Genomic DNA, 26,484 nt, shown 5'->3' with positions numbered 1-26,484 from the left:
AAAGACATCTTCAAAGCGTGGTGCTTCCAGCAGCTGGCATTAAATCTACTCATGCCACTCTCCAGTAACTGGATATTTGTCCATCCAGTGCACACAGGACAGAGAGAGATGGTGCAGAATTAAGAAAAGATTCATAAGAGTACAAGAATCTCTGCGGGGATTGATCACATTGATCAAGCAGATATGAATGGCCCACTGCACTCGGCTCTGTCACTCCTCGTATGTTCACACATATCCCAGTATGAGATAGTATAGGTCTGTCTCACACCAACCCCTGTCCGTATCCTGATTCACAACTGCATCACTTTCCACGTCCAGGTTTGCCTTCATGCAAGTGGTGTTTTCTTGATTCCTCATCAGCTAGTGTGAATGGTGACATTTATTTCTTCCCATCATTGCCATGTACTCCTTTGGTGTCTGTTTCTGTAGGATTCCTGATTGGCTCCCCTTTTCTCTCAGCCTGTTTCATGAGGTCCTGACAGCTCTTCCCATTCATGGGTCCCCCCCCCCACATGCTTATAGTGCACTTTGTTTAGTCATGGAGAGCATTCATGGGAAGTTAAACACTGCTGGTGCAGCACTGATCCCCGAGGGACCCCTTTATAGATTCCTGTCCCCAGCTCTACTATGAATAGCAGTTAGCACAGCCTGAGCCCAGCAGATCATCTAGTTTTCCACCCGCATTATTGTACACTTACCCTTGCCAGAACTCACCCTTTTGGTTGTGAGGGGACTACAAAAAGGCAGTCAAAATTCTCTCACCAAAATCTAAGCACGTAACATTCACTGCCCTGCATTTTTCAGTCTTGTACAGGATGGATTGAGGTTGCTCAGGCATGCTTTGCTCTGTGTGTAAGCAGGCTGGCTGCTGCTAATCACTGTCTTGTCCTTAGTATGTTTGACATACTAATATCGAGATATTTCCTCTGAAACACTGTAGGAAGGAGCAAAGGGAATAAAGTTGGCATGTTGTTCCCTGGATCCTCTTTCTTCTGCCTTCTGAAGATGGCTGTGATTGCTGTGAATGGAATACAACTGATGTGTTGCTCCCTGAGTCCTTGGCTTGACAAGTCTCTGTTGGGCATTGCATTTAGCAAAGGAGAAGCTCTTCCCTTATCCCTGAGGAACTTCAGTAATGGAATCAGCTGGAGTGCACCATACCCAGCTGTGCTCTGTGTGCCAGAGGGTATAATGTCAGAAACAGAGTTCCTTCATAGATGGAGAAGATGGAGCTCTCTATGGAAATGTTCTGCACAGTGTGATTTGGGTAAATCTACTGGTTGTGTCTGATGCAGAACAAAGATGGGGTTCCCAGCACCAGAATGAAGCTGTAATGTATTTTCTGGCACTAGACCTCTTCCCATTGAATCTTAATAAATCCAACACTTAATTTCACACTTTGTTGTTCTGCCTTTCTTTGGGGATCTGGAAAGGATCCTGAACAACTTCTGCTCCCATGCTCTCATCCCTGGGGCAAGAGAGGCCAGCCGAATTTTCTTGAGAGCAGTGTGAGGTGGGCTAAGATCATATCCAAGAGCTGGGCCACTTCTTGCCAGAAGGGCCCTAAGGAGCCCCTTAAGGAGTGATTCTGCATGATGCCATTTGCCTTTGTTGTACTCTTCCAGCACAAGAGCAGAGGTGTATGGCCTGTAAACGCTTGAGTCTCTCTATCAATCATTCATAGGTTGCCTTCAGCAAGGACTGAACACAGCATAAAGCTGGAAATGAAACTGAACAGCACGGGAAATAGATGTGCTGCCTGTATCAGGAATGTTTTGCATTCGATTGGATTTCCTCAGAAAATATTATAGTTGTCTTTTCCCCTCAGAGATCTCTATTAGTGCCCTTCAAAACCAGCCTCAAGTGACCTGCTTGCCTTCCATACAGTTCTTGGCTCCCTGAAATGAGGGTCCTGTGGCAACACTGCTGTAGGAATGATTCTTGTCTGCTCCTGCTGCTCCCCACACTCAGTGTCTACTCTGGGAGTGATTTTATTTCCTTCTTCAGACTCATCAAATATTTGCAGCACCCTTTATTGTGTCCTTCCCTGCTTCTGTGGAAGAAGGGTGGCTTCTTCTAAATCCAACAGCAGTGGCAAAAGCTAACTGGACATAGCAGTGGTTGTACCTGGGTAAGAGAAACACGAAGATGTAATGTATGCAAAGGAACAGTTGAATCTGGCAACTGCCAAAGCATTTGGTCTAGGCATGTTTTTGAGGGAAAGATTTTCAAAGCATGGCAAGTGTGTATTTCTCCCTGTGGGGAGATGTAAACTGATACTGAAATTCCCCTGCATTCCCCAGGCTTTGTGCACCTGCAGTCAGATCTCCTGCACTTCAGCCAAGCCTCAACAGTGCAGAAGGGCTGCTGCTGGGAGGTGTCAGGTGAGGCTTTATTTGGGGATGATGGCAGGGCTGGATTTGGATGGTGTTGTAGGTAGGGTTATCCCAGTCATGGCACTCTTCAGCACAGTGTCTTCCTTGGCCCAGTTGTTCCCAAGAGGACAGAATCCACAAGTTCCCTGTACCTTGCATTTTTTTTTCTGTTTTCCACCTAGAGACCTGCAGTTACACCTTCAGCTTCGCCACTCCTGGTCCTTTTTTTCATTAAAAAGATCACAGTGTCCACAGATCATCTTGTCATCTGTGGAATGCGGGGAATCCTAGCGTAGCCTGAGGTGGAACAGACAGACAGAGAAAGGTCAGTGACTCCGTCACCTTTCTCCACACAGGCTTGAGGAATTCACCACAAGCCTCTTGTGTCCTGTCTCAATTCCAACACACTGTTTTGTGTCTATTGCAAGAAATCTCCTAAAAAACAGGAACCATGACGTGATGGAAACACAAGTGGAGAATGCCTTCTGCTGAGTGAAAGTAGAGGGAGCAGGGAAAACTGGGAAGATGATGCCAATGTCAGAGCCTATGATGAAAAGCAGAGCATTTTGGAAATGAGGATCAGAAACAACAAGTTCCTGTCCCAAAGCCCAGGTGCCGAGCAGACCCAGCAGCACAGGGAGAAATGGACAACGATATTCCTGGTGTTACTCAATCTACTGTGTACATAAATTGAAGAGCAGCACTGAGAAGACTAGACATACAGAGATTCCCAGATGGCTGTGCCTTTCACCTGGTAACAGTAATACTTCTCCTGATGACACAGAAATTCTCCAGTTTAGGGAACAATTCTATTCCAGATCTTCATGAAGATGAACTTGCTAAGGAAAACATAGAATGTGATCCTCAGGTGCCTTTCACTTCCCAGTGGCAAAGGAGAGGCCATTCCCATCAAGACTGGGGGAGGTATGAAAAAGATAATGACAAACAGGACCGTGTGCACCTTGGAAGATCAGTGTAAGCCCAGAAGAATCAATTTGGTCACCAATGTCCTGCTGTCCTTTGCCATTGCTCTAAGGTTTCTGGGATCACTTCTGTGTTGTTGAAGACATTACCCTCAGGCGCAGTGTCATCACATCCCTCCTCCTGGTCTCTCCATCTATTCCCTTCTCTCTCAGTTGTTGCATCTTCTGACTAACAGCTCACTGAAAACAAAGGCTACATAAATGCACTCGCAAAGCACAGACATGAACAGAAATAAAAGCTCACGCACACTTCAGGCACATCTGCGCACTCATCACTCATGCTCATGCACACACGTGGCTGCAGAGGCAGGGGCTGAAACCACGGGGAGCTGACTGAGGAGACATTGAGGACTTTTCTGGAAGAGCAAGGCTGCAGTGCTCTGAGCAGGACAAGGCTCCAGATGAGCTGCCAGCACGGTTTGCAGATGTGCAGGGACAGCCCAGTGAACGGGACCCCAAGCAGGTCATGCAGTTTCACCACAAGGCAGTGGGATGAGGAAGAGAATTGAAACCCAGCAGTCCAGCCCATGTGCCTTGGAATCTGAACACATCCAGACCACTGGAGCGAGTTGGGATGGAGAAAGAGGAAGACATGGCAGATCTGCATGCAGGGAAGCCCCAGGCCAGCATCACTTGCCTGAGATGGATCCATCTCAGCACTTGAGCTGAGTCCTCTGCCACAACTCACTCATTCCTGGCTCAGAAGTCCTGGAGCCTCTCAATCCCAGCACTCAGAAGAAGCCTGCATGACGGAATGGTTGTGGCACAAGCCAGAAAATGAACAAGAGCATGAAGGGAAGCAGCCACACAGCTCATGTCAGTGACTGTTTTCCATTCATCACAAGCTCTACAGAAAATTGTCACTTCCATGTAGGCTATGCCTGGGCCTGGGGCAGTGCAGGGTCTCCATTAAAGGCAGCTCGATTCCTTCACCCTCTAATCAACATCTCTCACTTATTTCCTCTCGGTAACCACACGAGTCTGAAGCCCTTCTTCCATGTCCTTTTCTGATCATGCCTGAATGGAGCTTGGTTGAGGTGCATTTTCCACTGAGAGAGAGACAGCAGCCTTGTCTGTGGCACAGGCACTAGGGTACAGGAGAGACAGAATGAGTAAAAATATTGCCCTCCTATCACTATAAAAAGCCCAGAACATATCCAAAGATGATGGGTTGGTAACAGACACAGTATGGAAGCATAATGGTAGCTATGGAAGTGTAACATAGCTATGGAAGTGTATGTAGCAAAAGCATGGGAAGACTGTGAGCCTGAGACGCTCAGTCAGTAAGAGCCAGGGAGGCTTTACCTGCGTCGGAGGGTATATATTGCAATGGATTTCACTGACTGGTGCACAATTTCTGCCTTGTGAGTAGGGGGTGTTCGCCCACTATTGCAGTACTGAATAAAATGCCCTTCACAGAGATCTTTGCCTGATGGGAAATTTTTGATCTTGAGCACGTTTCTCATGAGAGGATGGGACCAAGATCTTTTCAGTGGTGCCCAGTGTGGGAAAAGGCACCAACTCGTACACAGGAATCTCCATCTGAACATGGCAAAGAACTTCTTTACTTTGAGTGTGAAAGAGCAGAGCACTGGAACCAGCTGCCCAAAGAGAATTTGGCATCTCCTTCTCAGCACATACTGAAAACTCACCTGGATGCTTTCCAGTTTGACCTCATCTAGGGAATGTGCTTTAGCATGGCAGTTGGACTGGATGATGTCCAGATGTCCCTTCCAATTGCTACAGTTAAGTGACTCTGTGATTCCACCAGCCAACTAAATGGATCATTGGTGTGCTCCTGGGAGTTGCATGAATTGCTCCTCCTATGTCCCTGTGCTCTGCTTTCTCATCAGTGTCTCTCCCAGGTTCAACTTCAGCACTGACCCACGTCCTGCTGTAAGTAGTGCGTGCCATGCCAGCACATGTCCAGTGCGTGCCTTCTGGCCTGACCCCTTTGGTCAAAAGCTGCAACGACACAGTTCCAGAACTCCACTGTCATACCTGTGCCCCCTTCTGTATCACAGACAGTCCTGTCTGCCTCCTTCCATAGCTCCTTCCTGCAGAACGCTGCTCTGAGATCCTCCACCTCTGCTGCCGTTGGCAGCATCCTCAGCAGTGATGGAGTCCCCATCGGTTCTGGGTACAGTGAACTCTCCTGCTTTGTCAGATGCTACTGCAGCAGATGGTTTCCCACTGTGCTAAAGCCACTGATGAGAGCCCAGGTCATGTCCCCTCTGAACCCAGAAAGTATGCTGAACTGAGGACTGAGATCCTGGCCATGGATGTCAGGAAGGCTGAGTGTCCAGTGCTCTCTTCTAAAAACAGGGCAGCTAGGGCTCACTGGAAACAAAACTAAAGCCAAATTTCCCCATCTTCTACTCTGTCTTCTCTCTTCCTTTTCTTCTACATGTAGATCTGAAGACCTCAAAAGCCTTCCTTGGGTTTGTTGGCTGCTCTCCCTCTGCAGGGCACATCCAGATAGGTTTTTTGTGGATTCTTTTCAATTGGCGATGGGCACAAATTTTTGTCAGCTCCTGGTAACTGCCTGCACTGATAGGGTAATCTCAAAGTGAAAACATTTCTCTCTTCAGAGTCCTTACAGTTGTTTGTATCCACACCTTTGCCTCCACGTTTCATTTTTGTGGTTGTCTCATATAGCCAAGGAAGAAAGGCAATCTTTGCTGTGAGGGGATAAGGTGAGGACATGAAGGGGGACTTTCATCCTCTGGAGAGACGGAGAGATGTGGATTTGATAGATGGTGAACTCTGTGGAGAAGCAGTGGGTTGGATGGTTGCAGTTGAGAGGAAGTGTCTGCCCTGGCTTCTCTGACAACACGTCCAGTGTCTGCCACTATACTCTTTTACATACTTTTAGCATCAATTCTGTTTACTATCCCTTTTTCTGAAAGATCTCCTTTAGTTACACCTACAAAGAGTCTGAACTGACCGACTGTTGACATTTTGCTATTCTCTTTGATGCAGCAAAAAAGAAATGGTCCATACCCAGGAGATTTCTCTTCTGATCATAAAAATGGAAATGGAACAGTCAAGTCTTCTGGGAACTGCAGTTCATTCTTCTCTTCTGAGACACGTAACGGAACTATCAGCAATCCATGGTACTCCAGAATTAACACTTTCACTCCCAGTGCACAACACGATGATATGGTATGGAACGCCGATAACAGAAATTGTAAACCATGACCGCCCCACTGCACTGAATCAGGCTGACTTCCCTTGCCTCCTCCAGACCTGATCAACACTAGAGCTGAGGCACTGGCCTCACCATGGCAATTGTGCCCTATGAATCTTTGAGCCTTTAATCACAGCACTTCAAAGAGTCCTTTATTAGAGAATGGTCATACCATAAATCTGGAAATGAACTGGTAGCACTGCAGAAACCAAAAACCACCCCACATAATGAGAAAGGACAGCTTGCATTGAAGGATGGCTAGTCAGAAAATTATGGCCTGTATCAATCGTGCCTGTGAACCTGCAGCGATGAACGACCAGTATAAAAGGCAGCCCAGTTCCCATCTGTGCCATCAGCTTCTCTTGCCTTCTTCTGGTTGGGAATCAGGTAAGTGTGAAGCTCTCTCTCCTTTTAACTGATTAGAAATATAATCAGATAGTGGATCTCCATGCTTTGGGAGACCATGTCTGCACAGAGAGTGCTTGGGACACAGCTTACACGGCTTTAGATCCATGCACTCAAAGACAGGCTCTCTGAGACAACTCACTGTAGGGTCCTGGCATGCTGAAGGGATGGGACCTCATTTCTCAGCCTTCTCCTCTAACCTTAGTTGTTGCCTCGTCTCCTTTGTGAGAGGCTACTCAGGCTGTCCCTCAACGTATCCATTCTCTCTTCTTCATCTGTCTTTCTGTCTTTCCCAGGTGCACCTCCAGTCCCAAGTCATGTCCTGCTACACCCAGTGTGTGCCATGCCGGCCCTGCGGCCCGACCCCTCTGGCCAGCAGCTGCAATGAGCCCTGTGTCAGGCAGTGCCAGGACTCCACCATCGTCATTGAGCCCTCTCCCGTGGTGGTGACCCTGCCCGGACCCATCCTCAGCTCCTTCCCGCAGAACACCGCCGTGGGCTCCTCCACCTCCGCTGCTGTTGGCCGCATCCTCAGCTCTGAGGGCGTGCCCATCACCTCGGGGGGCTTTGACTTGTCCGGCTTGGGCAGCCGCTCCTGTGGCAGAAGGTGCCCGCCCTGCTGAAGCCACTGGTCCCTGAGAGATTCGTCCATGAGCCACGAACACGATGCTGGATCAAGAAGGAATCTTCAAGCCCCTGCTTTCAGAATTCCTGACCCTACTCGGGTACTCAAGGAAATGCTGAAAGTAAGAGGCAATTCCATGGTTTCTGAAGACATGGCTCATGTCTATTTTGATTGTCCTCTACCGAACCCTTTATCTCCATTTTCTTTTCTTCTCTTCCTTTTCCCCCTCCCTTTATCTTTTATGGGCTATGAGGCTCCTCAGAACCATCCTGTTCCCTTCCAGAAAGGCAGGCACAGGCCTTGCATGACCTCAGAGTTGGGGTTGGATTAATCTTGCACTGTGGAGCCTCTGCTCAGTAAGACTTCATTTTTCTCTGTAAACATTCATTAAAGATTTCTGCATCTCATTTGAGCTTTTGATTCTTCATTCCACCATGTATGGCCTCCTCAACTGCCCAGGGATCATTGCTTTGCTCTTGGTAGGTAGGAGGTGAGTGTATGTAGAGACCCTTCACCACTGCCAGAAGAATGGGAGGTTGTGACACTCTGCAGAGGCTGCTCTCTTGGGCACTGTCCCTTGCAGCAGATCTCTGTGTCTATGGCAGAACAGGGTACTATCGGCCTGTTCCTTGCAACGTTTCTGCCCAAAGCTAAGCCCAGAAGTATTTTAAAGGGAGAACACAACCTCTGCTCAGCTTATGGAAAAAGACACAATAGTGTGGGAGGCCATGGGTGTAAGTCACCTTGCTGGCTCTTAGGAACAGGGCTCCTCCTGTTCTCATCAGATTGGCACTGGGGAAGCAAGAGAGGATAGCAGACATACTATAAATGTGAAGAGTTCTCCGTGGTGTACAACAGAGCTTGTATCGTCATTTATGCCATTTTTGTCACCTAAGACATAGGTGTGTCTGACTCACATTGGCCTCAGCGAATCACGGCTGCGGGCGCAGCGCTCGTTTCTGTCGAGAACTCAGGGCGGCGCACCCCGGTCAGGATGGAGTTTGGCGGCCATGCAGGCAGCGCCCCCTGCGGGCCCGGACGGCACTGTGCCCCCGCCCCGCCCCAAGCGGTTCGTGCCCGGCCGCAGCCCCGGCTTCGCTTCCTGTGGGTCCACGGCGCAGTAATACAGCGCCGCGTCCCCCAGCCGGGGCCGGGCGAGACACAGGGCGCTGGAGCGGCGGTCTACCGACACCCACAGCTGCCCCTCCGGATCCAGAACCTGCTTGGAGCCTTTGACAGCGCTGACGAGGAATGCAGGTCCTCGGCCCGGGAGCTGACGGTACCAGTAGATGACCTCGCTGGACTGTATACTGGGGTGTGAGCAGGTGATGTTGATGCCGGTGCCCTCGCTGGTCTCTGCCGCCGGCTCCTGTTGCACCTGGGCTCTGCTCACAGCCACTGCCGAGAAGAGAAGCAGCAGCAAAATCAGAAAATCCATTTTCTTCCGCAGAAATTTCATGCAGGAGGAGAGAGAGGTGCACGAGGTCAGAAAGATGCCAATCGTACAGAGGCGTTCGCGGCCCCGTCCCCCCGCAGCCCCGCAGTCCGGCCCCGCCGGCGGCAGCCCCGCGCACCCAGCAGCACCGCGGCCAGCCCCGCCAGCCCCGTGGCCCGGCACTGCCGCATCCCGCCGCTCCGCCGCCCGCGCCGCGCTGCCCCCGCCAGCCTCGGCTCTGCTCCACCCGCGCCGCCTCCTCCCCGCCACCGCCGCCGCCGCCAGCTCCGCCCCGGGGCTGCGCCCTGCGCCGGCGTCAGTCGGGCTTGCTGCGGGCTGCCAGTGCTGGGCGCCTTTGCGCGGGTAGGGGGGTTTGGGCTTTGCGTGTACTGCAGCGTAGCCCGGACTCTGCGGTGTAGGCGGAGATCTGGGCAACGGTGGGAAACCTCCTCTGGCACAGGGGAAACAAGCTGCCCTCCTGAAGCATCCGTAGAGAGGAGGGCTGGCGAGAGCAGACGGGACGGGAACGGTCAGGGAGAACGACGCGGCCGAATCCTGCTCCTCACGCTGTGCCCGGCGCTGCCGCAGATCCAAAGCCCGGCAGCGGCAACGGGTCGTGTGCTGCTGCCCGGAACGCGGCACCCCGAGAGCTCCCCGAGTCCCGGGTCCCGCAGCTGCTGCCGCCCGAGGTGCTGCTGTCGCCGCTCGAGGAGCCCGAGAAAGGCCGGCAGCGGCACCGGGGCGGGCGGCTGTGAGTGTGGAGCATCAGGCTTTGACACTTTTACACTCCTTTTTGAAGTATATATAAATGCTTATAATGCACTTCGTCCAGTCTTGTTGAAGATTAATGGCAAATCAAACAGTACTGTTTCAGCACTGATCCGTGAGAGACTCGTTTATTGATTCCTGTTCCCAGCTGTGCTCTGACTTGCAGCCACAACGGTTAGAGCACAGCAGATCGTCTAGTTTTCCACCTATGTTATTGCACACTTACCCTTGCCATAATTCACCGATTTAGTGGTGAGGAGACTATAGGACAGGCTGTCAAAATGATCTCATCATAATCTAAGCACATAACATTCCCTGCCCTTAGTTTTTCAATCTTGTATGTGATTTGCCTGCTGTATAACCAGGCTGCCTGCCACCTATTACTGTGTTGTTCCTTGTGTCTTTGACAATGGCATCTGAAGACATTTCCTCTGAAACACTGTAGGAAGGAGTGAATGGAACACAACTGATATGTCGATCTCTGCATCCTTGGCTTGACAAGTCTGCACTGTTGGGCCTTGATTTAGGAATTGAGAAGCCCTTCCCTTATCCCTGAGGAACTGCGGTAATGGAATCAGCTGGAGTGCACCATGCCCAGCTGTGCTCCGTGTGCTGGACGGAATAATGTCAGAAACAGAGTTCTCTCATGTGAAAAGAAGATGGAGCTTCTATGGAAAGGGTCTGCACAGTGTGACTTGGGTAAATCCACTGGTTCTGTCCGATGCAGAACAAAGGTGGGGTTCCCAGCACCAGAAGGGAGTTGGGATTTATTTGCTGTCTCTAGACCTCTCCCTATTGTGTTTTACTAAATACAGCACTTATTTTCACAGTTTACTGCTGTGCCTTTCTTTGGGGATCTGGAAAGAATGCCACCCAACTTCTGGTCCCATTCTCTCATCCCTGGGACAGAACAGGAGGAGGAAAAAGAGTCCAGCAGAATTTTCCTGAGAGCAGTGTGAGAGATGAAGTCATGACCAGGAGCTGGGCCTGCAAGAAGGGCCTCAAAGAGCTACTAAGGAGTGACCCAAGCTGATATTTCCCTTTCTTGGACTCTTCCAGTGCCGTTTGCCCAAATGGATTTGTACTGACCAGAAATGCTTGAGTCCCTCTTCCAGCTACTCTTAGGGTGCAAGGACTAAATAAAGCATAAAGCCTGAAAATGAAATTGAACAGCACAGGAAAACAATGTGCTGTCTATATCTGCACTGTTTTGCATTCAAGCGGAGCTTCTTAGAGAATATTATTGTTGTCTTTTCTCCTCAGAGATCTCTGTTGTACCCCTCAACACCAGCCTCAAGTGACCTGCTTGCCTCCCTGAAATGAGGGCCCTGTGGCAACACTGCTGTAGGAATAATTCTTGTCTGCTCCTGCTGCTCCCCACACTCAGTGTCTACTCTGGGAGTGATTTTATTTCCTTCTTCAGACCCATTAAACGTTTGCAGCACCCTTTATTGTGTCCTTCCCTGCTTCTGTGGAAGAAGGGTGGTTTCTTCTTAATCCAACAGCAATGGCAAAAGCTAACTGGACATAACAGTGGTTGTCTTAGGATAAGAGAAACACGAAGATGTAATGTATGCAAAGGAACAGTTGAATCTGGCAACTGCCAAAGCATTTGGTCTAGGCATGTTTTTGAGGGAAAGATTTTCAAAGCATGGCAAGTGTGTGTTTCTCCCTGTGGGGAGATGTAAACTGATACTGAAATTCCCCTGCATTCCCCAGGCTTTGTGCACCTGCAGTCAGATCTCCTGCACTTCAGCCAAGCCTCAACAGTGCAGAAGGGCTGCTGCTGGGAGGTGTCAGGTGAGGTTTTATTTGGGGATGATGGCAGGGCTGGATTTGGATGCAGGCGGGGGTGTCCCAACCACAACATTCATCAGCGCAGTGTCATCAGCAGCCAGTTGTTCCCAAGAGGAGAGAATCCACATGTTCCCTGTGTCTTGCCTTTCCTGTTGTTTTCTACCTAGAAGCCTTCAGTCACACCTTCAGCCAGGCCAATCCTGGCTCCCTTTTTTGTTGAAAGAAACACAGCATCCACAAATCATCTCATCATCTGTGAAATGCAGGGAATCATGGAATCATAGCACATGCTGAGGTAGAACAGACAAAGACATGTAGCCTTAATGGAAGCTAAACCACAATCCTTTTGAGTCCTGCCTCAATTCCAACACAGTCTTTTGTATCTTTTTAAAGAAATCTCTTAAAAAGTGGTGAAATGGAAGCACAAGTGCAGAATTCCTTTTGGTGAGTGTCAGAAACTACCATGAAAGCAGAGCACTTTGGTCAGTAAGGACAGGAACCATGAAATTCCTCTCCCAAAGGTCAGGGTCCCAGCACCACAGGGGAAGTGCACAGTGATATTGCTGCTGTAATTGTGTATGTGAATCAAAGGGCAACACTGAGAAGATTAGACAGTCAGTGATCCTCAGATGACTGCCTTTCACCTGCAAATACAAGTGCTTTTCCTGATGACACAGAAATTCTCCAGTTTTGGGAACAATGCTTTACCAGATCTCAAGAAGATGAACTTGCTAAGGAGGACATACACTGGGGTCCTCAGGTGCCTTTTGCTTCCCACGGTGACAAAGGTGAGGCCATTCCCATCAAGATTAGGAGACATGTGGAAGAGAAAACAAAAACACGACCATGTGTCAACTGGTGTGGTCTGATTAAATCATAAATATCAATTTGGTCACCAATGTCCTGCTCTCCTTTGCTATGACTCTAGCAATGACAGCATGATCACTGCTGTTTCATTGAAGCCATTGTCCCCAGTGTCACTACATCGCTCCTACTGGTCTCTCTAGGTGTTCCCTTCTCTCCCAGTTGCTGCATCCTCTGACAAACAGTCCTCTGAAAATAGGACTACTTAATCCCAAAGAAGCCAACAGATTCCCATAGAAACTTCTTTCCACCTGAGCCAGAAGATGGGATGGCCTTATAGAAGCAAATGAGTGTTGGAAATGCTGGGGGCACCAGGGAAAGACTAGATCTAGGCTGCAGGCTCTGATCAGCTACACACAAACACATCAGCCTTCCCTGCACTTTTTCAAACTTTAGATGCCCAGGTTGCACCAGTACCTGACACCAGTACACAGATGGGACTCTGTGGGCTTCGGGACCAGCTGAACCTGTGCACATAGTTAGTCCAATTCTGTGTACGTGTGCGCTTGTACATGCCATGTGTGCAAACACACAAACGCACCTGTGCCTGCATACAGGTATTCTTAGATCAATGCTCTTACACAAGCACATTCAAACAGTGCGTAGAAACACAAAACACAGAAACAAAAGCTCACACACACTTCAGGTATGTGTGTGCACTCATCAGTCATGCTCGTGCACACACATGGCTGGAGAAGCAGAACGTCAGGCCATGCGGAGCTGACTGAGAAGACACTGGGGGGACTTTTGTGGTAGGGCAAGGCTGCAGTGCTCTGAGCAGGACAAGGCTCCAGATGAGCTGCCAGCACAGTTTGAAGACGTGCAGGGATGGCCCAGCGAGAGGAGCCCAAGGAGGTCACACAGTTTGACGGAATGAGGAAGAGAATTGAAACAGGTGAAATTGGTGAGCAGTCCAGCCCACCTGCCATGGCATCTAAACACAGAAGACCACTGGAGATGCTTGGAATGGAGAAAAAGAGGAAGACTTGACAGATCTGCATGCAAGGTAGCCCCAGGCCAGCATCACTTGCCTGAGATGGATCCATCTCAGCACTTTGAGTCCTCTGCCATCATTGACTCATTCCTGGCCCAGAAGAGCTATGGCCTCTCAATTTCAGCACTCCGAAGAAGCCTGCAGGAGGGAATGGTTGTGGCATAAGCAAGGAAATGAACAAACAGCATTAAGGGAAGCAGCCACACAGCTCATGTCATGGACTGTTTTCCATTCTTCACAAGCACCTTAGAAAATTGTCACTTCCATGAAGGCTATGCCTGCACTTGGGGCATTGCAGGGTCACCATAATTCCTTGGATTCCTTCACCCTACAATCAACATCTCTCACCTATTTCTTCTTGGTAACCACGTGGGTCTGAAACCCTTCTCCCGCATTATTTTTGATTATGCAGACACCGTATGTGCTGGGTTCTGGTGCTGATTCTTATGGGAGGGAGAGGGTAGGAGGGGGACTGTGTCAGAATCTATGTGGGGCTTGTCTCAGACAGATTTTCCAATAAGAGAGAGACAGGAGCCTCATTGCATTTGGCTTTTCCTTTTAGATCATCTATGGATGAAGCAAAGACTGCATTTTGTCTATTTCTGCAATTTTATATGGCCATAAGTATCTTCCTTTTGACCAAAGGCTGAGAGTCTTGGGACTGTTTAGCCTGGAGAAGACAAAGAGGAGATCTTAATAATGCTTATAAATATGGAAATGGCAGGTGTCAAGAGGATGCAGCTAGATCCTTTTCAGAGGTGCCCAGTGACAGAACAGGTGGGAAAAAGCACAAACTAGTACACGGGAAGCTCCATCCAAACATGGAAGATAACTTCTTCACTTTGAGCATGAGTGAGCAGAGCACTGGAACAAGCAGCCCAGAGAGATTTTGGAATCTCCTTTTCTGGAGATATTCAAAACCTACCTGGATGCTTTCCTGTTCAGCCTGATCTAGGGAAAATTCTCTGATTCCATTAGCCAAAAAAATGCTACATTGGTGTGCTCATGGGAGGGTGGTGGTCTGCTCCTCATATGTCTCTGTGATCTGCTTTCTCCTCAGCGTCTCTCCCACATACAGCTTAAGCCCTGATCCTGTGCCTGCCGTACCAGCCTTGTGGCCTGACCCTGCTGGTCAAAAGCTGCAATGACACAGTGTCAGAAGACCAACGTCATCACTGCGACCCCTCCTGTGATGGTCTTGTTTGCCCCCATTGACAGCTCATTCCTGAAGAGCCATACTGTGAGATCCTCCACCTCTGCTGCCATTGGCAGCATCTGCAGCTGTTACAGTTTCTCATCAGCTCCAGGTGCTGAAAACCCTCCTACATTTACAGATGCTGCTGCAGCAGATGATTCCCCACTCACTGAAGCCAGTGATGAGATTCCAGACCAGCTCCCCTGGGGACCCAGAAGGTGTTGCTGAACTGAGGACTAAGAACGTGGCCATTGATGTCAGGAAGGCTGAGTGTCCAGTGCTCTCTTCTAAAAACAGGGCAGCTAGGTCTCTCTGAAAACATGACTAAAGCCCAATTTCTCTGTCTTCTAATCCCTCTTCTCTCTTCCCTTTCTTCTTTCCTTGTACACCTGAAGACCCCAAAAGCCTTCCTGGGGTTCTGCTGGCTGCTCTCTCTCTGTGGGGGAGGCAGACAGGTTATCAGCAGGATACCTGCAATAGAGGATGGGCACAAATTTCTGTCAGCTGCTGGTTACTGCGTGTACTGACAGCTTGCTCTCCAGATGAGAATATTTCTCTCTTCAGAGTCCTTACAGTTGTCTGCATTCCAACCTTTGCCTCTACACGATCCTTTTTCTGCTGGTCTCATGTAGACTGGAAGAAAGGCAATCTTTGTTGACAGGGCAAGGATAAGGCGAGGACATGAAGGGGGACTTTCATCCTCTGGAGAGATGGAGAGATGTGGATTTGATAGATGGTGAACTCAGTAGAGAAGCAATGGGTTGGACGGTTGCAGTTGAGAGGAAGTGTCTGCCCTGGCTTCTCTGACAATGTGTCCAGTGTCTACCATTACACTCTTTTATACAATTTTATCTCAATTCTGTTAACAATCCCTTTTTCTCAAGGATCTCTTTTAGTTAGACCTAAAATGAGTCTTCTCTGACCTACTTTTGATTTTTTGCACCCATCTTTGATACAGCAGAAAAGAAATAGTCTTTGTCCCAGGTAGATTTATCTTCTGACCAGAAAAATGGAAATGGAACAGAGAACTCTTCTGGGAACTGTAGTCCGTTCTTCTCTTCTGAGACAGCTAACAAAACTATCAGCAATCCATAGAAGAAGAGAATTAGCTCTCTAACTTCAATACACTACACGATATTATGATGTGGAATACTGTCAAGAAAAGTGGTAAAACCATGACAGCCCCTCTGCACTGAGCTGCGCTGACTTCACTTGCCTCCTCCAGATCTGATCATCACTTGAGCTGAGGCTTCAGTCTCATCACTGCAATTCTGCCCTATGAATTTTTGAGCCTTTAATCACAGAACTTCAAAGAAACCTTCATTAGAGAATGGTCACATCATTAATTTGGAAATGGAAAGGTAGAACTGCCGGAAACCAAAAACCAGCCCATGTAATGAGAAGGGACAGCTTGCGTTCAAGGTTAGATAGTCAGAAAATTAAGGCTTGTATCAACCGTGCCTGTGGACCTGCAGTGATGAAGGACCAATATAAAAGGCGGCCCAGTTCCCATCTCTTCCATCCACTTCTCTTGCCTTCTTTTGGTTGGGAACCAGGTAAGTCTGAAGCCCTCTGTTATCCTCTTAACTGAATAGAAATGTTATCAGATAGTGGGTGCCATGCTATGGGAGACCACAGTGGAGATGATGTCTGTACAAACTTTGCTTGGGCCACAGCTTACACGGGTTTAAATTGATGCACTCAGAAAGTCTCTCTGGGTCAGAGAGCTCACTGTAGGGTCCTGGCATACTGAAGGAACGTGACCTCCTTTCTCAGCTTTCTCCTCCAGCCTTAGTAGTTGTCTTGGGTATCCAGGCTGCCTCTCACATATCCTCATGCTCTACTTCCTTTTATCCCTCTCTCCCAGGTGCACCTCCAGTCCCAAGTCATGTCCTGCTACACCCAGTGTGTGCCATGCCGGCCTTGCGGCCCAACCCCTCTGGCCAGCAGCTGCAATGAGCCCTGTGTCAGGCAGTGCCAGAACTCCACCATTGCCATTGAGCCCTCTCCCGTGGTGGTGACCCTGCCCGGACCCATCCTCAGCTCCTTCCCGCAGAACACTGTTGTGGGCTCCTCCACCTCCGCTGCTGTTGGCCGCATCCTCAGCTCTGAGGGCGTGCCCATCACCTCGGGGGGCTTTGACTTGTCCGGCTTGGGCAGCCGCTCCTGTGGCAGAAGGTGCCCGCCCTGCTGAAGCCGCTGGTCCCGGATAAATTGTTCCAGAAAACAGGAACGTGGTTCTGGATCAACAAGACGTCTTCAAGCCCCTGCATTCAGATTACCTGACCATCCTCAGCTACTCTATCCTCATCCTCAGCTGGCAGGAAGAGGCAATCCTGGGCTTTCTGACAGCCTGCCTCATGTCTCAGCTGTCATTCCTCATTCCTACTTATCTGTCTCCACATCTTCTCTGATTTTTTTTTTTTTTTTCCTGTTAACCTCTAGGATGTGAGATTCCTCAGAACCAGTCCATACTCTGATAGAAAATAAGCCATGTGCCCTGCATGAAATCAAACATGGGATCATGGGAATCCTGTACTGTGGAGCCTCTGCTCTGAGTGATCTCATTTTCCTATTTAAACATTCATTAAAGATTTCTGCATCTTAATTTAAGTCTTTGATATTTCTTCTGACGTGCACAGCCTCCAGAGGTACAAAGAGAAAGACTTTGCTCCTTGAGTGTATAGGATGAATGTTTATGGAGGTCCTTCTCCATTCCCAGGAGAATGAGAGGTACTAACACACTGTAGAGACTGCTCTCTTTAGCTTTGCACTTGCAGTTGAAGAAGAGTGTTTATGCCTACAACTGCCCCCAAAGAGAACACAGCCTCTGCAGCACTCACAGGTAAAACTGTGCGGAGGGCCATATGAACATAGCATCCTGCAGCCTCTGAGGAACAAGGCTCCTCCTGCTCTCATATGTACTGCCCTGGGGAAGGACAAGAGAGTAGGAGATGGAATAGGACTGTGTGGATGTAAAACACAGCTTGTGTTGTCACTTATGCCAGCCTACCTACCTCAAAAACAGCTGTGTCTGACTGACACTGGTGGCAGCGACTGGCTGCTACGGTCGCTTTGCTCGAGAGCTCAGGGCGGCGCACCCCGGTCAGGATGGAGTTTGGCGGCCATGCAGGCAGCGCCCCCTGCGGGCCCGGACGGCACTGTGCCCCCGCCCCGCCCCAAGCGGTTCGCGCCCGGACGCAGCCCCGGCTTCGCTTCCTGTGGGTCCACGGCGCAGTAATACAGCGCCGCGTCCCCGAGCCGGGGCCGGGCGAGACGCAGAACGCTGGAGCGGCGGTCTGCCGACACCCACAGCTGCCCCTCCGGGTCCGGCACCTCCTTGGAGCCTTTGACAGCGCTGACGAGGAATGCGGGTCCTCGGCCCGGGAGCTGACGGTACCAGTAGATGGAATACCCGATTTGTATGTTGGGGTGTGAGCAGGTGATGTTGACTGCAGCCCCCTCGGTGGTCTCTGCCAACGGCTCCTGTTGCACCTGGGCTCTGCTCACAGCCACTGCCGAGAAGAAAAGAAGCAGCAAACTCAGAAAATCCATTTTCTCCCCCAGAAATTTCATGAAGGAGCAGAGAGGTGCACGAGGTCGGAAAGAAGCCGAACAGACAGAGGCGAGCACGGCCCCTTCCCCCCGCAGCCCCACCGGCGGCAGCCCCGCGCACCCAGGAGCCCCGCGGCCCGGCACTGCCGCATCCCGCCGCCCCCCCGCCCGCGCTGCCTCCTCCCCGCCGCCAGCTCCGCCCCGGGCTGCTCCAAACCACCTCGCTGTCTGTAGGATGTCACGTAGTGGCATCTTAATTTACCTGCTCCAGAATACACCGTTGAGGAAGGTATTAATGGAGTACAGTTGGTCAGTAGTTCCCTGAAACTGCAGCATAGGAAGTTCCACACAAATGTGCGCAAGAACTTCTTTACAGTGAGGTGAACAGGAACAGGCTGCCCAGGGAGGTGGTGGAGTCTCCTTCTCTGGAGATGTTCCAGACCTGCCTGGATGCCGACCTGTGCGACCTGCTGTAGGGAACCTGCTTTGGCAGGGGCTTGGACTCAATGATCTCTGGAGGTCCCTTCCAACCCCTACAATTCTGTGATTCTGTGAGTTCCCTTTCTCAGTCCTGCTAAATGTTTTTGATGCATGTTGCTTTTCCTAGCTACGACAACCACCCCTGAACTGTCATGACCTCTGAGGGATGACAGAGAGCTGCATCACAACAGCATCACCAGATCAATCACCTTGGATGCAACCCAGATCATTTCAAGGGCACAAGTATGTCCAACTGGATTAAGTTCTCTGGTAGGTTTTCTTCCTGTATAGGGAGTGCTTCTTCACTACCATGTATTCTGTGAAAGAAGCTCAGGGGCCCTGTAGATCTGTCTAAAAGAGCTATCATGAAAATGGATGAAAACCATGCATTCATTATATATTCATATATATATTCACTTCTCACTATTTCTGGCATCTCATGGTCCAGAGGACATACAATTTCCTTAGCTTTCTTTTTGCTGCCATAATAGATTTAAGGATGCTTTTCTTACAGTTCTTCCTGGCAAGTTTTCATCTCAGGCTGCCCTGTGGTGCTTCTGACTGTATCTCTGCTTGAGCAGCAATGTCTCTGGTTTGCTCACACTTCGACTGCCCCTTTTTTCAAATTCAGAAATCTCCAGAATTCCTCCTGTCCAGCCATACTGCCCATCCTGCATTTATTGGGGTGGCTAAAGTCACTGCTGTCTGGAAGCAGAAATGCATGGAAGAGTTGCGAGGGATTGTGCACTGATATGCAGACAAACTTTTGGAGTCCTTCTGCAGCACTGGAGTTGCCATTCCTTGCCAAGGAAATCAAACAGCTGAGACTTCAGCAAATTGGAGAATCCACTACCAAAGGGAGGTGTCTCCTTTAAGTCTCACACAACTTTTCTCCTTCCTCCAGTCACAAAGCCTGAGTTCAGCCTCTTCTGATGAGCCCCTTCAATGGATCTAATACATTCTCCCCAGTGTCCAGAGGGCTGTGCCTCTACTGAAGCTCCATGTGTGTGACTGAAGCAAGAGTGCTGTTCTTCTTCCAGGATATCACCATCTTCCAGCCTCAACCATCCTGACTGCCTCTCTGAATGGCCTGTTTGCTGTCGACTCCACCTGCTGTGCCTTCCTTGCTTTGTGCTGTTGAGGCTCTAGTCTTAGACTGGGGACACCCTTGAAGTGTATGTGAGCACCTGAGAAGCACAGACATCCTGCAGGGATCAGGGTGTGCTGGCTGACATCAGACTCAAGAAGAACCAACATTGTGCCCTGGCAGCAAAGTGGTCCAAGTGAATTTGCAGGCATACTAAACACTCCATAGTCTTCAGTTCAAAAAACATCAATTATTCATCATAGTCTTGTTGTGTCCTCAAATGGAATGCATTTCCTAGTTCTGGGCTCCAAAACATAAGTTTTTAAATGTTTTTAAAGCAGCCAGAGGAGGACAGCAGAGCTGATGGGGCTAGAAGGCATATCCTACGAGGAGAGCATGAGAACATTTGGGTTGTCCAGTTTGGTGAACACAAAGCTTTGAGGCAGCCCCATTGCTCACTTCTTATTAGGAAGGAAAGCAGAGAGGAAGGTGCTGGTCTTTTCAGCCTACTAACTGATGACCAGACATGTGCAGGAATGGCACAAAACTTCACCAGATGTTCAGGCCAGATAGTAGTGATTCTGTAAATCTGTCGATCATGAAACACTCTAAGACTCAAATGGGAGTGTTAGAAAGCAGAAATTCTTTATTTTTGGTGCTGGATGCATGGGGGATGAGCTCCACCTATCATGCATAAGTTTCAAAAAAGATTCTCAGCTTATATTCATTACTTATGTTACACATACACAAATGCTTTCCCATACAGTATAGAGATATTGCATACTTCCACATAAAATTATTGACATGGGATTCAGCCTTCTCCCACAAGTTCAATCTTTTTGTGGTGATGGTTGCACAAGCCTCTGGATGAAGTCATTACACTTCCTCCCTGTGTTCACTGCATGAACCCCATATCCAACAATGCTCAGTTAGCTCTTGGCCTCACTCACACAATACTTGCTTACAAAAAATGAGCTGATTCAAAGCAGAATTTCCCTCACCTACTCAATACAAGATGTTCAGCATATCACCGTTATCTGGTTGGTACAAAGGCACAGATTCTTCCTGTTACCTAAGCAGAGTCCAGTGTATCCAGCAAGGAGCATTGGCCAGCTTGTTGCAGCTTGCATCACTAGAAAAAGAATAGATTGATGTGAAAGTGGTCAAACACTGGATCAGGCTTCATGGAGAGGTGGATGAAGGCCCACGCCTGTCAGTGTTGACACATTTTCATAATGCTTTCATTATCATGCCTTTCCTTGTGGTTAGCACTACTGGGGTCAGACAATTGAACCTGATGATATTTGCAGGTGCCTTCCAGCTCCTCTCTTCTCCATTAGCTCTGTTAGCAAGAAGACAGAGATTAACAGAATCTTTTGGTATCCTGAAGTGCCTCTGATGTGACCGGGACAGGTGTTGCTATGTGGGACACACAAGTCACACAAACACTCATCTGCTGATGCATACATGTGGAATCATGCAAACCTCTGTACCCACAGGCAACTGCATAAATCCAGCACACAGGCTCTGGTTGTTTCACACCACTGCCCTACTAATCACGCTGACATCTTTTGCCTTTGCTCGATTCTTCCAGCACGTGAATTGAATGTTCTGCCCACACTGATGTGTGCTGCTTGGAAATGCTTGGGTCTTTCTTCTTGCCACTCAACAGATGCCTTCCATGAGCAATGGGAGTGACATATCAGGATGTGACAAGTAGCAGCAACACAGGAAGCCAACACACAGCCCATACCAATAGCTGGGATGTTTTGCAGTCAAGAGGTTCTTGTCACAAAATAATCACTGCTTCTAGGGCTGCTTCTGGAAATGGGACAGCTTGGGTCCACTATAAAAGCCTGTCCAGCTCCTTGCTCTCTCATCCACTTCTCCTTCCTCCATCTTCTTGGGAACCAGGTGAGTGTGAAGCCCCTTCTTGTTCTGTTCTCTTCCTTCTCCAAACAGAGTTCTGATCTTGGCAGAACTCTCAGCTGCTATTGGCTCTGTTCCATTGCCTGTTTCTGCTTGTCATGATGGAGAAGTGGGGAGAATGTCATAGCCTGCTGTAATCAGATGTCTTGTGGACTAGGGTCTGGGCAGTACTTGGATAGGTCCCAGTGGCTTTCATTGGGCTCTGTCAGGATGAGACCAAGAATCCCTTGGACATCCCTGAACTGTCTTCAGTTCCCAGCACTGCATGTGCATTGATTCCCTCATAGTGTGATGCTAGGCTGCTCCTCATGCATCCCCATGTTCTGCTTCCAAATAGGTGCACCTCCATCCCTGAGACATGTCCTGCTGTGACCAGTGCCAGCCATGCCGGCCCTGCGGCCCGACCCCTCTGGCCAGCAGCTGCAATGAGCCCTGTGTCAGGCAGTGCCAGCCCTCCACCATCGTCATCCAGCCCTCTCCCGTGGTGGTGACCCTGCCCGGACCCATCCTCAGCTCCTTCCCGCAGAACACCGCCGTGGGCTCCTCCACCTCCGCTGCTGTTGGCAGCATCCTCAGCTCTGAGGGCGTGCCCATCACCTCGGGGGGCTTTGACCTCTCCTGCATTTCCAACCGCAGCTGTGGCAGACGATGCACCCCCTGCTAAAGGTGCTGGATGATGTCCCAGGCAAGGACCCCCAGGAATGCTAAGCATGGACCAAAGAACAAATGTTGTGATGCTGGTTTTGCCCTGGAAGACAGACATGTACTGGCAAGCCTGGAGTCTCTGACAACATGGAGAATGTCTACTCATACTGTCTTTCACTCACTCTTTCTATCCAATTTCATTACTGTCTTTTCCCTTTAGACATGTCTGTTAGTATCCACAAAATGAACCCTGAGTGAAATTCTCATGTCTCTTAAACTCTGTGCTGAAATACAGTTCTCTGTGGCCATGCTGCCATAAGAAAGGGGAACTGATTCTTGTCTACAGCTACTGCTCTTCTTGCAATGACTTAATTTCTCCTCAGACTTATTAAACACTTTCTGCATCATTTAGCTTTTCCTTCTCTGCTGGTGGTTTTTTTTTTTTTTTTTCCCCCATCTCTGTAGAGATGGCAAGGAAGAAAGGGATGTCTTTGGTGAGAACAAGCTAGGGAGATTCTGCCACTCCTCTGGTTATTGGAGGTCATTGTACAGTGCTGGCATTCATCTTCCAAGCACATTTTATTGAAGGAGAGGAAGACATTCCTAGATGTTCCTCCTCCACCAGTGACCATCAGTCCCTGTCTTGCAGTGTTTCTCCTTACACAGGTATTGACCCTTGAGCATGCCAAGTGAATGGAAACCTTGACAAATGACATCCTCAAGAGAAGATCCTCTGCATTGGAGAGTCTCTGCGAACACAGAAGTTTCACACACGCTGGGGAAATTCTGGCTTTGGGAGGAGCAGTATTAGGGAAGGAGACTCAGAGAAAGTTGTTTCCAAAGGCCATCAAGAACTGGGAAGGCATAGCTTTCTTGAAGTTGTACCTCTGTCTCTATTCCATTTTCCCATGCCTTCCACTCACCCTATCACTGAGGGTACAGCTTTCCTGTGTAATTCTAGCAGCCTTCAGCAGAGCTCCTGGCCTTGCCATACTTTTGCCAAGTTGTCTATGGTCGAGGGCTTCCACAGGGCGGTATTACTACCAGCTACAGAAGTCTGGTAGTATTGCCTATCGTATTGCCTGTTGTACTGGAGCCCCCAGTCCCTCTCAGCTCAACACTCCCATGGGTGCAGCAAGGCCCAGGATAGTGACTCATGCCCGAACACTCTTGGCTTCTCAGTGGTGTCATGTCTTCCCCAAGCACGGAACTCTGCTCCTCAGGCTCAGGAACCGCAAGGCCTTCAAAGTGCTGCAACCTTTCTGCACTCTACAGGATCTCTGTACTTCTCCCAGGCACACAGGTCATGAACCAGCCCAAACACAGGACTCATGCTGCCCCGGGTCCCGCAGCTGCTGCTGCCCGTGGTGCTGCTGTCGCCGCTCGAGGAGCCCGAGAAGGGCCGGAAGCAGCGCCGGGATGGGGGGCTGTGAGTGTGGAGCATCAGGCTTTGAATGGCATGGTTATAGATTCCCTGACAGTGTTCAGCTGGATCCAAAGCTGAGTCCGGATCACAGAGACATTCACACCGTAAAATCTCTTTTAGGGAGGATTCAGCCAATCCATCCCCACCCTCATCAGCCCACACACAGCCTGTGAGCAGTCAATTGGCTTCAGCTGCATGTACTAAATGCCACATTTCCCTCACCCTTGCCAGTACAGCTGGGTGGTTATGGGGATAAAAACTTGCCCTTGCCATGTTGGGTTGTGGCTCAAGAACCACCCCTGTTCCATTAGACAATCATGGGCCCCTGCTCTTGTAGCAGCACACAGCACACAGCAGGGACATCTTTAGCCCCCTTCTGACTCCCCAGTTTGGCACCAAAACCACTCATGCCACTCTCCCCAGTAACTGGTAATTTCTCCATCCGGTGTGCACAGGACAGAGTGAGATGGTGCAGAGTTAAGAAAAGAGTAATTGAAAGGACACAACAGACTGTGATGATCAGTCACATGGCTCAACCAGATCTGAGGGGCCCCTGCTGCATGCCCCTCTATCACTCCTCATATGTTCATGTCTTTCTCTGTATACCCCAACATGATATATTATAAGTCTGTCTCACACCAATCCCTGTACATGTCCTGATTCACAGCTGCATCTCTTGCAAAGGCCAGGTTCATCTTCCTGGAAACAGACCTGTGGTTTCTAGATTCCTCATCAGCTTGGGTGAATGTGAGAATTTATTTCTTTCCATCATTTCTATGCTATCCTTGAGTGTCTGTTTGTCTCTGTATGCTGCTTGATTGGCTCCCCTTTTCTCTCATCCTGTTTCATGATGTTCTGACAACTCTTCCCATTCAGGGGCCCTCCACACACATGCTCATAGTGCCCTTTGTCCAGTCATGAAGAGCAAGTATGGAAAATTAAAGACCACTGGTACAGCACTGATCTGTGAGAGACCCTGTAATAGATTCCAGTCCCTAGCTGTACTCTGAATTGCAGCCACAACCGTTAGAGCACAGCAGATCATCCAGTTTTCCACCTACATAACTATGCATTAACCCTTGCCACAACTCACTCATGTGGTTGTGTGGGGACTATACAACAGGCAGCCAAAGCAGTCTCACCAAAATCTAAGCATACAACGTTCACTGTCCTCAGTTTTTCAATCTTGTATGTGATTTACCTTCTGCACAACCAGGCTGGCTGCTGTGAATCATTGTGTTGTCCTTTGCATATTTAACAATGGCATCTGAAGATATTTCCTCTGAAACACTGTAGGAAGGAGTGAAAGGAATGCATCTGATGTGTTCTTCCCAGCATCCATGGCTAGACAATCTGTGGGGCAATGCATTTAGGAATTGAGCAGCCCTTCCCTTATCCCTGAGGAACTGCAATAATGGAATCAGCTGGAGTGCACCATGCCCAGCTGTGCTCCGTGTGCCTGAGGGTATAATGACAGAAACAGAGTTCCATCATTGAAGGAGAAGATGGAGCTCTCTATGGAAATGTTCTGCACAGTGTGACTTGGGTAAATCCACTGGTTCTGTCTGATGCAGAACAAAGATGGGGTTCCCAGCACCAGAAGGGAGTTGGGATTTATTTGCTGACTCTAGACCTCTTCCTATTATGTCTTACTAAAACCACCACTTTATTTCACAATTTACTGTCATGCTTTTCTTCTGGAATCTGTAACAGATCCTGCACAACTTCTGTCCCTACGTTCTCATGTCTGGGGCAGAATAGGAAGAGGCAAAAGAGGGCAGCAGGATTTTCCTGAGAGCACTGTGAGGTGGGATGAGGTCACACTCAGGAGCTGTGCAGCAGCTCAATCTTAGGAGTCTCCTTTCTTGCCACTGAAAAGATGCCTTCAATGAGGATCAAACGTAGCATAATGTGGGCAATGAAATTGCAATGCACAGGAAACCAACGTACAGTCTGGAATGTTTTGCATTCAAGATGAACTTGTCAGAAAATAATCACTGCTGGATATGATGCCTCTGGACATGGATCAGCTTGAGTCCACTACAAAAGGCAGTGCATCTAATTGCCTTCTCATCTACTACTCTTACGGCCTTCTCCATGGGAACCAGGTGAGTGTAAAGCCCCTTCTTACTGACCTCCTCCTCCAAATGGAGGACTCAGCTGCTCTCAGTTCTGTCCCATGCCAAATCTTGGGACTGCTTTTCATGGGAGAGTGAAGTGTTGAGAAGATTTGTCACGGAGGCAATCTGCACCTGAACTGAGAAACTTTATGAGCTAGAGTCTGGACAGTAGCTGCATAGATCCTGCTGGTTATTTCTAGGCTCTGGCAGGATGAAACCAAAAACCCTTAAGTATCCATCTCCCAGAGGTGTATATACCTTAGCTCCCTCATGGCATGATTGCAGTTTGCTCCTCATGCGAGATGCTCCTTCACCTGGGTAGACCTCCAGTCCCAAGACATGTCCTGCTAAACCCAGTGTGTGCCATGCAGGCCCTGTGTCCCCACCTCCTGGCCAGCAGCTGCAATGAGCCCTGTGTCAGGCAGTGCCAGAACTCCACCATCATCATCCAGCCCTCTCCCGTGGTGGTGACCCTGCCCGGACCCATCCTCAGCTCCTTCCTGCAGAACAAGGTGTTATGGGATCCTCCACCTCCGCTGCTGTTGGCAGCATCCTCAGCTCTGAGGGTGTGCCCGTCACCTCGGGGGGCTTTGACCCCTCCTGCATTTCCG

General features: G+C 49.4%; 4 protein-coding genes and 2 gene segments (V, D, J or C); 3 read left to right on the top strand and 3 right to left on the bottom strand.

Moving 5' to 3' along the window:
* Window positions 1-26,484, bottom strand: part of LOC125684493 (M1-specific T cell receptor alpha chain-like) — a 46,644-nt gene that overhangs the window by 3,817 nt on the left and 16,343 nt on the right. The window lies entirely within an intron of this gene.
* LOC125684400 (feather beta keratin-like) lies at window positions 6,516-7,576 on the top strand. The gene is made up of 3 exons (XM_048926527.1): window positions 6,516-6,523; window positions 6,869-6,935; window positions 7,250-7,576. The coding sequence occupies exons 1-3, from the start codon at window positions 6,516-6,518 to the stop codon at window positions 7,574-7,576; spliced, it is 402 nt and encodes a 133-aa protein (XP_048782484.1).
* LOC125684504 (T cell receptor alpha variable 4-like) lies at window positions 7,575-9,204 on the bottom strand. The segment is given in 2 exon segments: window positions 7,575-8,976; window positions 9,153-9,204. Coding segments are annotated over 2 exon segments (480 nt in total).
* Window positions 14,581-17,061, top strand: LOC125684399 (uncharacterized). Its single transcript, XM_048926526.1, has 4 exons — window positions 14,581-14,676; window positions 14,771-14,937; window positions 16,115-16,187; window positions 16,499-17,061. Exons 1-4 carry the CDS (start codon window positions 14,581-14,583, stop codon window positions 16,823-16,825), a joined length of 663 nt encoding a protein of 220 aa, XP_048782483.1. The 3' UTR covers window positions 16,826-17,061.
* LOC125684398 (T cell receptor alpha variable 4-like) lies at window positions 17,719-18,338 on the bottom strand. The segment is given in 2 exon segments: window positions 17,719-18,146; window positions 18,308-18,338. Coding segments are annotated over 2 exon segments (459 nt in total).
* Window positions 22,041-22,448, top strand: LOC125684524 (feather keratin Cos1-2-like). Its single transcript, XM_048926713.1, has one exon. It carries the CDS (start codon window positions 22,041-22,043, stop codon window positions 22,344-22,346), a length of 306 nt encoding a protein of 101 aa, XP_048782670.1. The 3' UTR covers window positions 22,347-22,448.

The sequence above is a fragment of the Lagopus muta genome, chromosome 25, assembly GCF_023343835.1.
Source record: "Lagopus muta isolate bLagMut1 chromosome 25, bLagMut1 primary, whole genome shotgun sequence".
Lineage (NCBI taxonomy): Eukaryota > Metazoa > Chordata > Aves > Galliformes > Phasianidae > Lagopus > Lagopus muta.
Note: the sequence above shows the minus strand (reverse complement) of the source record. Positions and strands in the feature narration are given on the sequence as shown.

What these genes read in the sequence shown, in the direction of transcription:
- LOC125684399 (XM_048926526.1), top strand. Translation starts at nt 14,581, where the DNA reads ATGACACAGTGTCAGAAGACCAACGTCATCACTGCGACCCCTCCTGTG. An exon ending in CATTCCTGAAGAGCCATACT is followed by an intron (nt 14,677 to 14,770) that starts GTGAGATCCTCC and finishes CTACATTTACAG; the next exon opens with ATGCTGCTGCAGCAGATGAT. An exon ending in TTCTTTTGGTTGGGAACCAG is followed by an intron (nt 16,188 to 16,498) that starts GTAAGTCTGAAG and finishes CCTCTCTCCCAG; the next exon opens with GTGCACCTCCAGTCCCAAGT.
- LOC125684524 (XM_048926713.1), top strand. Translation starts at nt 22,041, where the DNA reads ATGTCCTGCTGTGACCAGTGCCAGCCATGCCGGCCCTGCGGCCCGACC.
- LOC125684400 (XM_048926527.1), top strand. An exon ending in TTCTTCTGGTTGGGAATCAG is followed by an intron (nt 6,936 to 7,249) that starts GTAAGTGTGAAG and finishes TGTCTTTCCCAG; the next exon opens with GTGCACCTCCAGTCCCAAGT.